Genomic DNA, 13,738 nt, shown 5'->3' on the forward strand with positions numbered 1-13,738 from the left:
CAAAGACAAATGCTGATATTTGACACTGTAGCATTTAAACACGAAATCAACAACCAGAGAAATGGTTTGGTACTCGTTCGTGAAGGAACTTCTGCCCATTTCGACCAAAAAGAGGTCGGTTTGGTACCTAAAATACTAGTTCCAAGTGAGAACCAGATGAGAATCCAAAGAACACTGGCGTCAGGGGTGGGCACATATGAAACCCCGAAAAACAAATAAGAAAATGGAGAAACGTGTTTCCTCATTATCACCATCCATCTGCTGTATTTCAGAAGAAGCCTGAAGGATCTACTAGGAAAACCAAATTGTACTGCAAAGAGATGGAGAAAACCAACACCACACTTCAGTACGGCACTGGTGCTGAGGTTGAAATGCTTATGTTTGCCGCTGGGTGATCCATGGGACCTGAATCCAACTAGTGCGGGAATCCAACCGGCTCTCTATTGGTCCCAAAGCCCCATAAGAAAATTAACTCACTCTGCTTCTGTCTAATTCAAAAATCACATTCCTAATTGTAAACATTCAAAACAAAGCTGCAAGCTAACAGGTGGAAAAAAAGAATGTTATATCATTGCTCATTTAATAATTTATGTGTTTTATTAGACTTGATTGAACACAGTTTTCCATACTCCCATGACAGTCACCAATTTAACAGACAATCGATCAACAGATGGGTTATAAAAATGGACAGCGAGGCTCTCGAGCTGCAGAGGGAACAGTCAGAAAGATGACATTAAGAAGATATTAGAGGGTGTTGTCATCAAGAATAAGAGAAAAACAATTACGATGACAAATAATGCAAGTAAACTTCTATATGTAATGTAGTTATTCATGTTGTCGATTAAATTCTCAAAGGAAACTATGAAAAAACGAGACATATCCCCAATGCCTGTTATATACAGCCAGCGATCCAACACCTAAAGATGTTCAGTCATTTATCAACTGATGATTTTGCTTCTAAATGAACTACTTGTATTTTAACCTATCCTTAAGGGTTCAAATTCAGATGAATAGAAGCTGAAGCGACATTACTCGGCAGCCACACTACAAAAAGGAAAATACAAAAGAACAAACTTGCACGAAAGCAGCATTAGTTTCAACACACATGCACATACTAAAAAACATTCAGACATTCAGTGGTTCCTCTTGATAGTTAAGTAAAAAAAAAAAGAGTGAGAAAAAACAAAAGGAAAATCTCTTTCTCTCCATCTCAACACACACAAACACACACATGTAAATGCACAAATGCACACAAATCAATCCTACTACCCACTATAATCAATCCCAGGGCTCTGAGGAGTACTTCACTTTATTACAAACTCCCTACTTCATCTCTCCAGCAATCTGGAAACATCGAACTCAAGTTTCATTCAGCCATCAACCCGGCCTCTCCTACCCCCCCTACACACACACACACACACACACACACACGCACGCACACACACACACACGCACACACACACACACACACACACACACACACACACACACACATTTTCTCTCAGCCTTCAAAGACGAAGTTTGGAGCCTCGGCTGGTCCCAAGGCTCCCTTTTGACACACACAAACACACTTATGCAAACGATCCCACTGGCTTTTCACTGAATTTGCAGCAGCAGCAGGCTGAAAAGCTTAAATACTTGTGGAAAGTTCATTTCCATATAACGGCGGAGAGAATCACTCACACCATGTGCACACACAAATACACCAGCTTATATCCGCAACCTATATAATCAATTTCCACATGTACAGGCAGCATCTCAAATCCACATGTGAAGCAGAAATACGCAAAAGATGGAGCGGAGTCTGTGTCACTCACCCTCACAGATCCGGTCCAGTCGCTGGCGTTTCACTTTGTGTTTGTCCACCAGAGCCATCCCGTCTCAGCTTGAAATGTTCTCGCTTGTCCTGATTTTTGTTTCCACCTCTCCACCTTAAAGTCTCAAATACTCCAGTCCTCAAGAAGCTAGTGAGTTGTGTGCGTTTCAAACCTGAAATGGGTGAAAACAGACACAAAGGTTATAATTGAAATCCAGTCTAGAATTTTAGATTATTTATTGTTTTGTAAAAGGTCATGCACTGTAAAACATCAAACATAAATGTTGCTATTGGATGTACTGTACCAACGCTAACTTGTGGCTAATTTACATCTCCACTCTTCTGGGGAGGCTACAATTAAAATGCACTGTGCTCGCAATGATTTGCAGCAACATGCAACAGGGAATCATCGCATATAATGTTAAATTATGCAAAGCAGTACATCACAGACTTCATACAACGAGTGTGTGTTGTGCAAATTAAAGACAAAGGATGGCGTATACAATGCAAAAGGCAACAAAATGCAGAGTCAGTGGTTACAGAGCTGGAGCTGAATCTTGTATTTGGGTCACTTGCTACTCATCATTCCTGGGCCATTATAAAAGTGTATCACAAGGAATACAATAAGTGTCATCTGATTGCAGTCATGCATTCCATCTCTTGGCAGAATCTCTGTAGCCTGCATGGCTAAAATCGGACATTCACTTTGCAGAAACAGTACTTTCCACTAGAGGGAGCCTCATCTCAGAGCCCACCATTTATTTAATTGAATTAAGAAATGTCACTTTTGCAGCCAGAGCTCCCCAAACCGAGCAGAGCACACAGCACACGCAGACAAACACAGAGCAAGTGAGCAAATGAGGCATTTTACCAATCATTATGTCCACTGACTGATGCTACACTAAAGAGCAATCTTCTAATTGGCTCCTGCTGAAGCCTGAGGGACACGGCACAGTTTTTTTTTCCTTTTCATGTGTGGGGGGAGGCAGGCAGACAATGAGGATGGCACAAGAATGCGCACACACACACACACACATGCACACACAAGATGACAAGCAGAAATGCAGGCTCACACGCACACACACACACACACACACACACACACACACACACACAAAGGGCAGCGAGTCAGAGGAATGTGGGTCAGTTAGTCAGCAGACAGGAGGAGGTTGTATCAGCAGAATAAAGACATAAAAGGGGGTTGGTGGGAGGATGGAGGAAAGTACTAGAAAAACATCGTATAACAGGATGAGTACAGTGTGACACCACCCTCCTCCTACATTTTAAACTGTATGTCTGTCAGCACTTTCACATTTATAACTCTACCAGTTTCTTAGCATATTCGCCTCCAGGCCTGATCCTGGAGTGCTGCACTTTCACAACGGCTCTTCCTCCACTATTTATATGATGATGTATCGATATTTGCGCTGTAAACGCAATTAGAACCGTTATGTTTTGGAGGGCCTAAACAATGTGGCCGGATGATGAATGGATGTTGCATTTTAATTTGGCCAGCTGTTGGGGCATTTTTTTCCCAGCTGCATGGACAGGAGGGGCAGGAGAAGGGGGGGAAGGTGGAGCACTGCAGTAAAAGGAACAACCACCGTCGGTGCTAAATCTACGTGTCTTTCTTTAACCCGAGCACAATTTCGACTTGCTTCACCAGTCAGCCGTGCTTCAGCTTCCCTCCTCCACAAAGGTATGCCTTTCCTGCCAAAGAGCTGAAGACCCACATGTGGGAGTCAGAGGAGAAGTAATTGAGCAAGAGGGAAAGCAGGAAACAGTCACTCAGAGGCGGGGGAGTCGCACCGCCTTGTCTATGAATAGACTGCAGGAGACATGCATGGGCATCTCTGGCTCTGTGCTGCATGAGCAGTAACACTATAGGTCACAAGTGAATCCGTTGGCCGTTTATTACCGACTCTACTGGTGCAGAATTCACTTTACAGACGGCTGCTTCAGTGGACAGTAACACCCGACCTCAACAGGAAAACGCCAATATTGACAGATGTTAAAACAGCTGATTTGCTGTCATGTGAAGGAGTTGTCATTGTCACTCCTTTTCAAGCTGCCAATCAGACATTAGATGACATGGACTCATCACCCTGGTAACCATGAGCATGGATGAGAAGCATGGTGCTGATGGAACGTTTGCCTTCTAACATGCGGTTAACATCCATCCATCCATCCATCCATCCATCCATCCATCCATTATCTATATACCCCTTAAACCTCACGAGGCTCGTGGCGGGACTGGAGTCTATCCCAGCTGACTTAGGGTGATTCCAGGGGACCCCCTGGACGGGTCACCTGTCTATCGCAGGGCTATACTTATGGTGCTTTTCTACTAGCACCTACTTGGCTCGACTGAGTGATGACACACGAAAACGACTCCTTCACGAAAACCATCCATCCATCCATCCATTATCTATACACCGCTTAATCCTCATTAGGGTCGCGGGGGGGCTGGAGCCTATCCCAGCTGACTCAGGTGAAGGCAGGGGACACCCTAGACAGGTTGCCAGTCTGTCGCAGGGCTACATATACAGACAAACAAGCACTCTCACATTCACACCTACGGGCAATTTAGAGTAATCAATTAACCTCAGCATATTTTTGGACTGTGGGAGGAAGCCGGAGTACCCGGAGAAAACCCACGCATGCACAGGGAGAACATGCAAACTCCATGCAGAAAGATCCCGGGAAAGCCGGGACGCGAACCAGGGACCTTCTTGCTGCAAGGCGAAAGTGCTAACCACTACGCCACTGTGCAGCCCTCACGAAAACCAAACCCGTCATTTTTAAAAAAAAAAAAAAAAAAAAGGCAACAGTGACAGTGGTTTCTCTGACTCTCTTCTTTTACTTTGAATCTGACAAAAAGCCATAGACCAAGCAGCAGGTATACCATCACCTCAAAGTCGTCCATTGTTGTGTTGTATTTGTATCGCACACAAATGACGCTAAGGGACATCCGGGCTGGTGTGCTATGACGACGCCACCCATGATGAGGTGGTACTCAATTGTAACGGAAAACGACCTAAACCGAGTCGAGTAGAGTCCAGCTGAGTCGAGCCGAGTAAGTGCTAGTGGAAAAGCACCTTTTGAGACAATCAGCACGCTCACAGTCACATCTACAGACAATTTAGAATCACCAATTAACCTCAGCGTGTTTTTGGACTGTGGGAGGAAGCCGGAGAACCCGGAGAGAACCCACGCTGCACAGGGAGAACATGAAAACTCCACGCAGAAAGATCCCAGGCGCCCTAACCGGGATGCAAACCGAGGCAACGGTGCTAACCACCGCTCCACCTTGCAGCTCTGGTTAACATTGAAAAAGCAAATATTTGAACCCAAACTATAATCTTTTTCTCAATTTACCCAAGTAGTTTTGGTGCCTAAACTTCAACCAAACAGCGACTATATGCTAAAATAATAACTTTAAAAAATGAACAATAAGTCAATGATATCTGTATGAGCATACAGGATGCAAATTTCGCTCTTTACACAACATCCCTGCCTTTTGCAAATGCAAACTTGTCCTTTTTATACTCATTTCTCATTTGCAGCATGTAGTTTGCTCTCATATGTGTGATTTTGGGAATCACTGACAGTTGACTTATTCTGTCATTTAGGTATGAGGACATGTTGTAACACAAGCTGCTCTGATGCTGCAGATTCCAGCCAGACCGCTTCACATCATATGCAGTAATATATGGTGGTTATAGATTACGAGAATGGGGATAAAACGATATTATCACAATAAACTGCAGCACAAATAGCGCTGTGAAGTCATTAATTTTTGCAGAAACTGCCAGTAAGATGAGATGATTTAGCATATTTTTAAAGCTAAAGGTTTTGATGCAAAGCAACACTTAGCTGAAGAGTATTGTGACGATGGGATCAGAACATGTTAATTACTGTCCAGACTAACAAGAGTTAAAGTTAATGACTATTGTATGATATAATGCATTAAAGTGGGACACCGTGCATAGTCTATCTGATAGTTTATGCTTCAACTGGAGTGATACAGGGCTGCACAGTGGCTTGGTGGTTAGCACTTTTGTCTTGCAGCTAGAAGATCCCCGGTTCTCATCCCGGCCCTCCTTGTGTATGTGTGGGTTTTCTCCAGGTACTCCGGCTTTCTCCCACAGTCTAAAAACATGCTGATGTTAACTGGTGATTCTAAATTGTCGGTAGGTGTGAATGCGAGTGTAATTGTTTGTCTGTACATGTAGACCTGTGATAGACTGGCGACCTGTCCAGTACGTCCCCTGCCTTCACCCTACGTCAGTGGGGATAGACTCCAACCCCCTGTGACCCTAATGAGGATTAAGCAGTGTATAGATGATGGATGGATGGATGGATGGATGGATGGATGGATGGATGGGATGGATGGATGGATGGATGGAATGATACTGACCTTATCCCTATAATGAGGTGTTCACATATCATTGTCCACAAAATAGTAGCTCATAATATTTATTTTCAGTGAATTTACTGAATAAACAGACTGAATACTATCTTCAAAGTCTTATTTAATTAAAAAAATCATTTAATAAGGTACATCATTTAATAGGGTACAATAAGTACCCTATTTTGGATTTGTCATTTATTAGTAATCTAACTGGGCACCTATAAACCCTCCACAGCTATCATTCACAACTAACAATCATCTGAAATGTGACATTTCCATCCTCACATCTCAAATGACAGAATGGCAAACCACGCAGGCTTAGAAGAATGGCCTGCTCAGCAGTTCAGAAGCTACTTTTTTTTTTTTTTTTTTTTAACCAAAAACCCAAAGCTGTAGCATACATGACTTCATTTCCATAAATTAACTCCAGAGGTTTAACTCATGTAAGAAAGAGATGCACTCAATTTCCAGAGAGACAAAAAAAAAAAAAAAAAAAAAAGTTGACTGCTAAGTGGGTTGAAAAGTCAACAACAACTTTAAGCAGAGCTCTCAGCCAGAGGAGTGCCGGAGAGGAAGTACAGTTATCCTGCAGCCCTCAGCACCATCACCGCTGGATTGTTACTTGACTAAGTGCTGTTATGTAACTTAACAATAAGGGGATTGACCTGAGAGAAAGTACGTGCTCAGAGCTGGAGGAGAGAGGAAAAGAAAGAGGAGAAAGTCGCACACACACATAACACACATGCTAATGACAGAAGTACACAACTCCTGGGACTGTCTGGCTCAGCGTGGAGAGAGCTCAACACGCAGCGCTGTGCTGGTTGTGGTTGGCTCGTCATGCTCACAAGTTCCCTGACAAGTCTGTGAATGTTACTGAGTTAGTGTGTGACCAAAGTAAATGTCGCCCGATCTGACGGAGTGATGCAAACCTCACAATATTCTTGGTAACACAACTTTTTTTTCCCTTTGTCTTTGACGGACCAGGATTTCGACTGAGAAAAAACATGTATTATAAAGTTCAAACTTTTACGAGCGCTAGTGTGATTTATGACTACAACGTCTGACATTCAGTACACACCATTTCTGCGATGTAGCCAGCCTGCAAATGTTACTTTTGTAATTACATCTTGCCTTTCTACTTGGATGCATTTCATGCACTGCTGGACTCTCTGCTGTGCAACCTGGAGCGTGCCATTATGCCTGAACGAGACCATTTTCAAGGTATTTATGCTGTGTATCTAGGAGAACACACTATATGTTCATCAGTTTTCCCTGCAGTATCCTGTGCAAACCCGGCTGTTCCTGCACCATGTACCAGCCAAGTTAGTGTCTGAATCTGTAACAAGCTTTCAATGTCACTTTAAAGGCGTCTGCACATGAGAGCAAAAAATCTGACTGTACAAAAAGTTTATCCCTAAACACGCCAACCTAACATACACATCCAAAAAGTGACAGCCACAGTGTCACATTGTGGGACTTCTGGGCCCTTTAACTTGCCAGGACCTCAGTCTGTTTTCTCACAGTTGCATGTTTGGGCTGCTGAAGTGTGAAGTTGCCCTGTAAAGATTTCACTTAGATGTCAGTTTCAACAAATAATTTAAATGCCACTGGCGTGAGAGACCTTAAGAAGAGCTCTCTTTATGCACTTTAACTGAGGGGAAAATAGAGGCGCAGAGTTGAAAGCGGTTCAAGGTTGAGAGCTTTTCAACAGTTGTGAAATGTGTAGTGCAGCTCGTCTACTGTGTCAGACAGAAAAAAATCTTTATCAAAATGCCTCACCAACAGTTACAGTGCATTGTTGCAGCTGTTGCATCACTTAGACAGGTTATGAATTCTTATAGAGCTTCTCCATCTGACACCTTGTACGTCAAGAAATTTCACAAGCAGAAAGAACTGCTTTCTCACTTAAGATAACTCTCTCTTTCAGCTCTTTATGTGAAATCTCTTTCACTTGTGTTCATTCATTTCTGTGCCTTTTGTGAAGGAAAGTGCACAAGGAGGCAGCCAGGGAGATCTTTAAAAAACACAAGGATGGAAGAAAAAGTGAAACAGACAGAAGTCTTTTTCTGACTAGGGCCATCTCTCAAAGGAGCCCTCACACCATATTAAGAAACCTGTGGGTTTGCAACAACACGTGCTCACCTTCAATATCTGTAAAGGATCTTACTACAGGGGAGAGTTCTCATCTTGAAATAAAGAACGTTTTGCCTTTTCTTTATTTAGATCATCAACCGAGCTTCCACCTCCCTTGACCTCAGTGAACTAGTTCAACTATGTGAACTCGATGACGAACTGCCTCGCACACACACACAAAAAAAGGAACTGAGCTACACAAGTCCTGGTTTGTAGTCAAAGACTCGTAAGAGCTGAAGGGAAACCTGTTAGCCTTTAGATAAATCTCTAAAAAGCTGTTTTAACTTGTAAGGCTTAAGAAAAAAAAATTCTTATTTCTTTCCTCTGGAAATAATTTAAAAATCTTTCAGTTTGCTTCCTTTCATCTCTTTGTCTCTATCTCTCTTTTTAAATGCAGTCGTGTCTCTACATGTGCCAGCTATTAGACTTCTCACATCAATTCTGACATTTGGGGAAAATGCCTGTTGAGTTTATTGCTTGAGTTAGAACCACATGCCTGTATGAAGCCAGAACCTGCGGTCATTTAGCAAGAAGAACCGTCTGACCATGATCTGTTCAAGTTAACACGTTATACAATATCTTCTATACAAAAACATGTTTCAACACTCCTGTCTTTATAGAGTTTAAACATCCCTCTAACCCTCTAAACTTGTCCGAAAGTTTTAAAGGCATGTTATCTTTAAAAAAGAAAAAAAATCACCAAACTTATATCATTTATCAGAGATAGAAACGTGAAAAAACTGCTCATCTGTGACACACCATTTCAGAAAACTTAACCAAATCTAAGCTTAAAATTGTTTATGCTAAGCTAAGCTAAATGTCTGCTGGCTGTAGCTTCGTATGTCCAGAAATGACATGAGAGTGGTTCCAACATCCTCAAGAAAGCGAATAACCATATTTCCCATAATGTCGACTGTACCATCTAGGAGATGCCACTTCAGAACAGCAGCTGCTTTAAATTCCATTAATGCAGCATGTCAATGGGCATCCCTGCCCATTGACATGCTGCATTAATGGAATTTAAAGCAGCTGTAGGGTATCCCTACCCTACAGTTAACATTTTGAGGAAGAATTGTGTAGCAGCTAGCTAAAGTGCTGGTTAAGAGTCTATGATTTATGCCCCTGGAAGTGCAAGGTAGCAGAAAAAGAAGCAGTAGAGAAGGGAGGGTAGTTAAGGTTTCTCTTCTCTCATTAATCGGATAGTTGGGGCTCTGAGGGCCACGTAAAGCTGTCACTCAGACCGCTGATTTACGCCTTCCTCCTCCCTGCCAGCCTCCTTCTTCCTCCCCGTCTAAATACACCAGTTACTGACAATTACAGCTCTCCTCTGTCCTCTTTCCAACTCTCCATCATCATCACGATCCCCCGAGTCTGTCAGTCCATCTGGGCCTCTCTATGTATCCTTTTACCTCCTTTTGCATGTCCTGTCAGCCTCTGGCAGACAGCGTCCTTTTCATTCCCCATTTCTCCTTTACATCGCCTTTTTCTCTGAACCATTTTTCCCCATCTTTCCCTCTCCCTCCCTGCCTCCTCCCTCCTCCTCCTCCTCTCACATTCTCTCCATCTTTCTCTCCTCTCAGCTCTAAATGAAATGAGACTGCAGCAGTACTAACTGCTGACTTGGGCTAATGCACAATTTTGTAATAATGCCTATTCGTTTAAGTCACCCAGGAAACACATAATGGTGACATTATTGTGCACAGTAGCCTGTTAGCCCAACCCATTGAGGCTTTCGGCACGGCCTGCATTCCTTCTCTCTGCAGCTCCTTACATCTAATGAACTAAAACAAGGTCTGGCATAAAATCTCCACTGTCATAATTGGCAATTTATATTTTTCTGAGCACCGCTACACAGCACAGACCACTGAAAAGTCAGAACAAGCATTGTAAACATGCCTCTAAATATAATGCTTCTTCTCCTTTATCTGACAGGCTCGAGGCTGAAAACATATTTACTGATCTCAACTTATGAAGCACACATACATGTAAAAGCAATGCACACATACAAGTAAGCAATCACACCAAAGCCTCTGGTATTAATCTGACAAGTGAAAGGTTGTGTCCGATGCTTTTACTGTGGCAGTAAATCTTTCTAGTCCGCTTTAGTGTTGACATTCAACATGACAACCGTGACCTCAGACCTGTTTCTGCACTGAGAGACAAACTATTCACATGTACTATTCTGACATGTATGAGCAAAACACTTGAGATTTAGACCTTTGCAAGTCATTCTGGGACTAACGAACAAGATCAAACCCCCTGCTGATGAATGCTACACATGAAAATGAAAGCAAATGAACACCTTATGATGCTAAGTAGGATGTACACCAGGTTGGTGGTTAACTGATCTGTTGTCATGGATGCCGCATGAAAGCAAACATACGGTGACACCCGACTGTGTCTTTTCCTGATAATAATTTTCAAAGGGATTTTTTTCAACTCAAACCCATGTACCGTGCTTTCACATAACCTGTGTGTTTTAGTAGAAATGACTATAAACTATAGTGTATTTTCCCAATTGATCAACTGAACTCAAGTGTGGTTTTAAAAACTGTACGATATGAGATGTGTGATTTAGGTCAATATATAATTGAGGGACTTTTGAAGTCCATGGGATATATCTTGCATACATTTTTATTCAAAGTAAAAAAGAAATAATGTTTTTTTATGTTCATTATGATCATGTCTTTACAAATTCCAGAATTATTTATTATGGAAACAATCATTTATTAATAAAAAAATTTACTGGATATCACTAAAATATCAACTAAATAACTGTCCGAATTTAATAACAACCACCTTCTAATTAGCTGAACAATAATAAATGTTTCATACACTAAATGATTGCTCAAGTAATCAATAAAACAACAGACTGATTAATTATTACCAAAAATAATAGGTAGCTACAGTTCTGCTACTATTAAATCCATCTTCTGGCTGTGAATAATCAAGAATGCAACGTTATACTCTATATAAAGAGCATACTGTACATTTATGCAAATCATTTGATTAATAAGGTAACAAGCACAAATGAGCTTTACCACATGAGTGCAGGGATTTTCCCTGATCACAGTGAAGAACAGTAAAAACAGTAACATGCTGTGCATATGTTTTACACTCTATAATTTGACACAGAAAAAAGTGGCAGACCACACATAAACTATCCCCTGTAACATCAATATGCAGCCCCTCTTTTTCCTTCATAAAATGAGGCTGAGGTGCTGTCTCGACTAGTAATTCTCATCGTTAGTTATTTTTTGCATGCTCTTTGCGACAGCAGAGAAGAGAAATAAACACATAAGCTGCAATGAAGCCCTGCAAAATTTGCAGTCAGATTGCAAAACTGTCCTATCAGTGAATTACGTGTCAATTCACACACTTTGTGCTTACAGCCCGACAATTTTTTCCTGAATCTGGACCGAATGTGAAAGCAATCTCAGACACACATAACAGGAACTCTCCTAACCATACTACGGCTGGATTGTTTTATTAGTGAGTAACACCGGGAAGCAGAGCGTCTGATGCCATGACTTCCTCAAAAGGGCAAAAAATGCCTCGGCCAGCAGCACAGACCAATTTTTCCTCATAATTATGTGTGTACTGACTTTTGTTCATATATGAAAGAACAAGTCATTCCAGTGATACATCGCCGTCTACAGACTAAGCAAAGCTGTAATCAGATGGTATCTTCACCGTGTCACCTTGTCCCTCTCAGCTCTTTAGCACTTCTCCATTCTTCAGCTAACAGCTCATTAACACAAAGCCGGAGCAAAAACAGACACCTTATCAATTAGCACAAGTCTAAACAATTTAGTTCCATTTACTGAAAGTATCGAACCTTATTTCTTACACCTCTCCTGAGTGAAGCCATTTAACTGTAACTTTAAAAAGCCCAGACGAAAGACTAAAGATGAGCGACAAAAATGCAATTATATTTTAGGACTATAGAATAATTATGCATTAGGGAAATGGTCCATCATATCCTTCTTTCAAAAAAGGAGTGAAAATGAATCTTGGAACACAGCCAATCTCTTTAAAAGTCCTTCAACCAAAGGCTGAGTGAGGATTGAAGATGACAAACTCCCATTTCAGAAGTAAATTTAGGATTCTCAAAGAACAACCAAGCATGACTAACGAGGAGAGACTATAAAAACGACTGCTTCTGGGTCTAAAGGTTCCTGAAGGGAAACGCAGGAGGGATAGGAAGACAGATACCCACGAATACCTTCTTTTCCATGTCACTGTGATCACAACATTACAGGGGAAATTTAATACATAATTACAGATTTTTTCCATGAAATCCCTTCAGAATAGTTTTAGTCTAATTAGATACACTCATACATATCTGTGTGTTGAGGTTGGCCGGTGCCAGTTTTAATTGTTGAACTTGATGATCTGTCTTTTTCTACCAATTAACTACTGAGCACCTGATGCATATGCAACAACTGTAAAAGCAATTAATCTGCAAATTAACTGGAGAGACGAGTTGACAATGCGAGTGCACATTTTCAACGAGCTCTGATTTCCAATTTCCTATTTCTAGGGGAAGCAAACCATGACACCGAAATGTAATCCTCACTGAAAGAGCTTCCTGACCTCTTGTTCAAGCACTCCTTATCATGCTCTTATAACGTCACAGCTGATCTTTCGAAGGCATATAACACATTTCAATGCTAAAATTTCATTTTCGAATGTTTCAAACACCACATCAGATTTCAAAATACAACAGATTTACTAATCATGTAAACCAAAGATAGCTTTTACTTGTGCGATGAAACAGAGGATTATTTAACTGTTTTCACTTTTGCTTAATGAACATCCGCCTTTTTAAATAGTGCATTAGTTTTAAACATGTGCGGTACTTTGTTGGAGATTTTACATACATCATACGAAGACGACTTTCAAGTGTCGATGCTGCATTATTTATTCAGACAAAAGCATTTTTCTCTTGAATCTTTTAGAAGTTTGCAAATGTTCCGCTCTTTAGTTCCCACTAAAGTAAGTAAACGTTGCTGTGCTGAGCATTTTAAACAAGACGAATAATATTGCAAGCGTTTTTTTTTTTGTTTTTTTTTTACATGTGCAATGCATAATGAAACACAAAATAACAGCCCAAATTTTGTAATTAGAAGTCTTTGTCCAGTGTAGACTAAATTCTCAAGTTCCACTGTCACCTGGAGGAATTTTTTCTTTTTTCACTTTTGGTGCCAATACAAAAACAGTCTCCTTACCATATTGTAATATTGTAGTTTTGCAGACATAGAAATCAATACTGTTTGTGTTTACTGAAACAACCTTAATACAAGTACAGTCTAAACTCAGCAAAGTTTTGAACTTAATCAGGAAATATAGTGAATTGATTTGAAGAATCTTGC

At 41.1% G+C, this 13,738-nt stretch overlaps 1 protein-coding gene across 2 annotated transcripts in view; it reads right to left on the minus strand.

The window, feature by feature from the left end:
• The window catches only part of ctbp2a (C-terminal binding protein 2a), a 75,408-nt gene that overhangs the window by 50,751 nt on the left and 10,919 nt on the right, over positions 1-13,738 (minus strand). For both annotated transcript variants that reach the window (XM_023295384.3, XM_055018588.1), the window contains exon 2: positions 1,818-1,989. In XM_023295384.3, the coding sequence (XP_023151152.1) occupies positions 1,818-1,875 (58 nt within the window). In that variant the 5' untranslated portion in view covers positions 1,876-1,989. The remainder of the gene's footprint in view (positions 1-1,817; positions 1,990-13,738) is intronic.

This window comes from Amphiprion ocellaris, chromosome 16, assembly GCF_022539595.1.
Source record: "Amphiprion ocellaris isolate individual 3 ecotype Okinawa chromosome 16, ASM2253959v1, whole genome shotgun sequence".
NCBI lineage: Eukaryota > Metazoa > Chordata > Actinopteri > Pomacentridae > Amphiprion > Amphiprion ocellaris.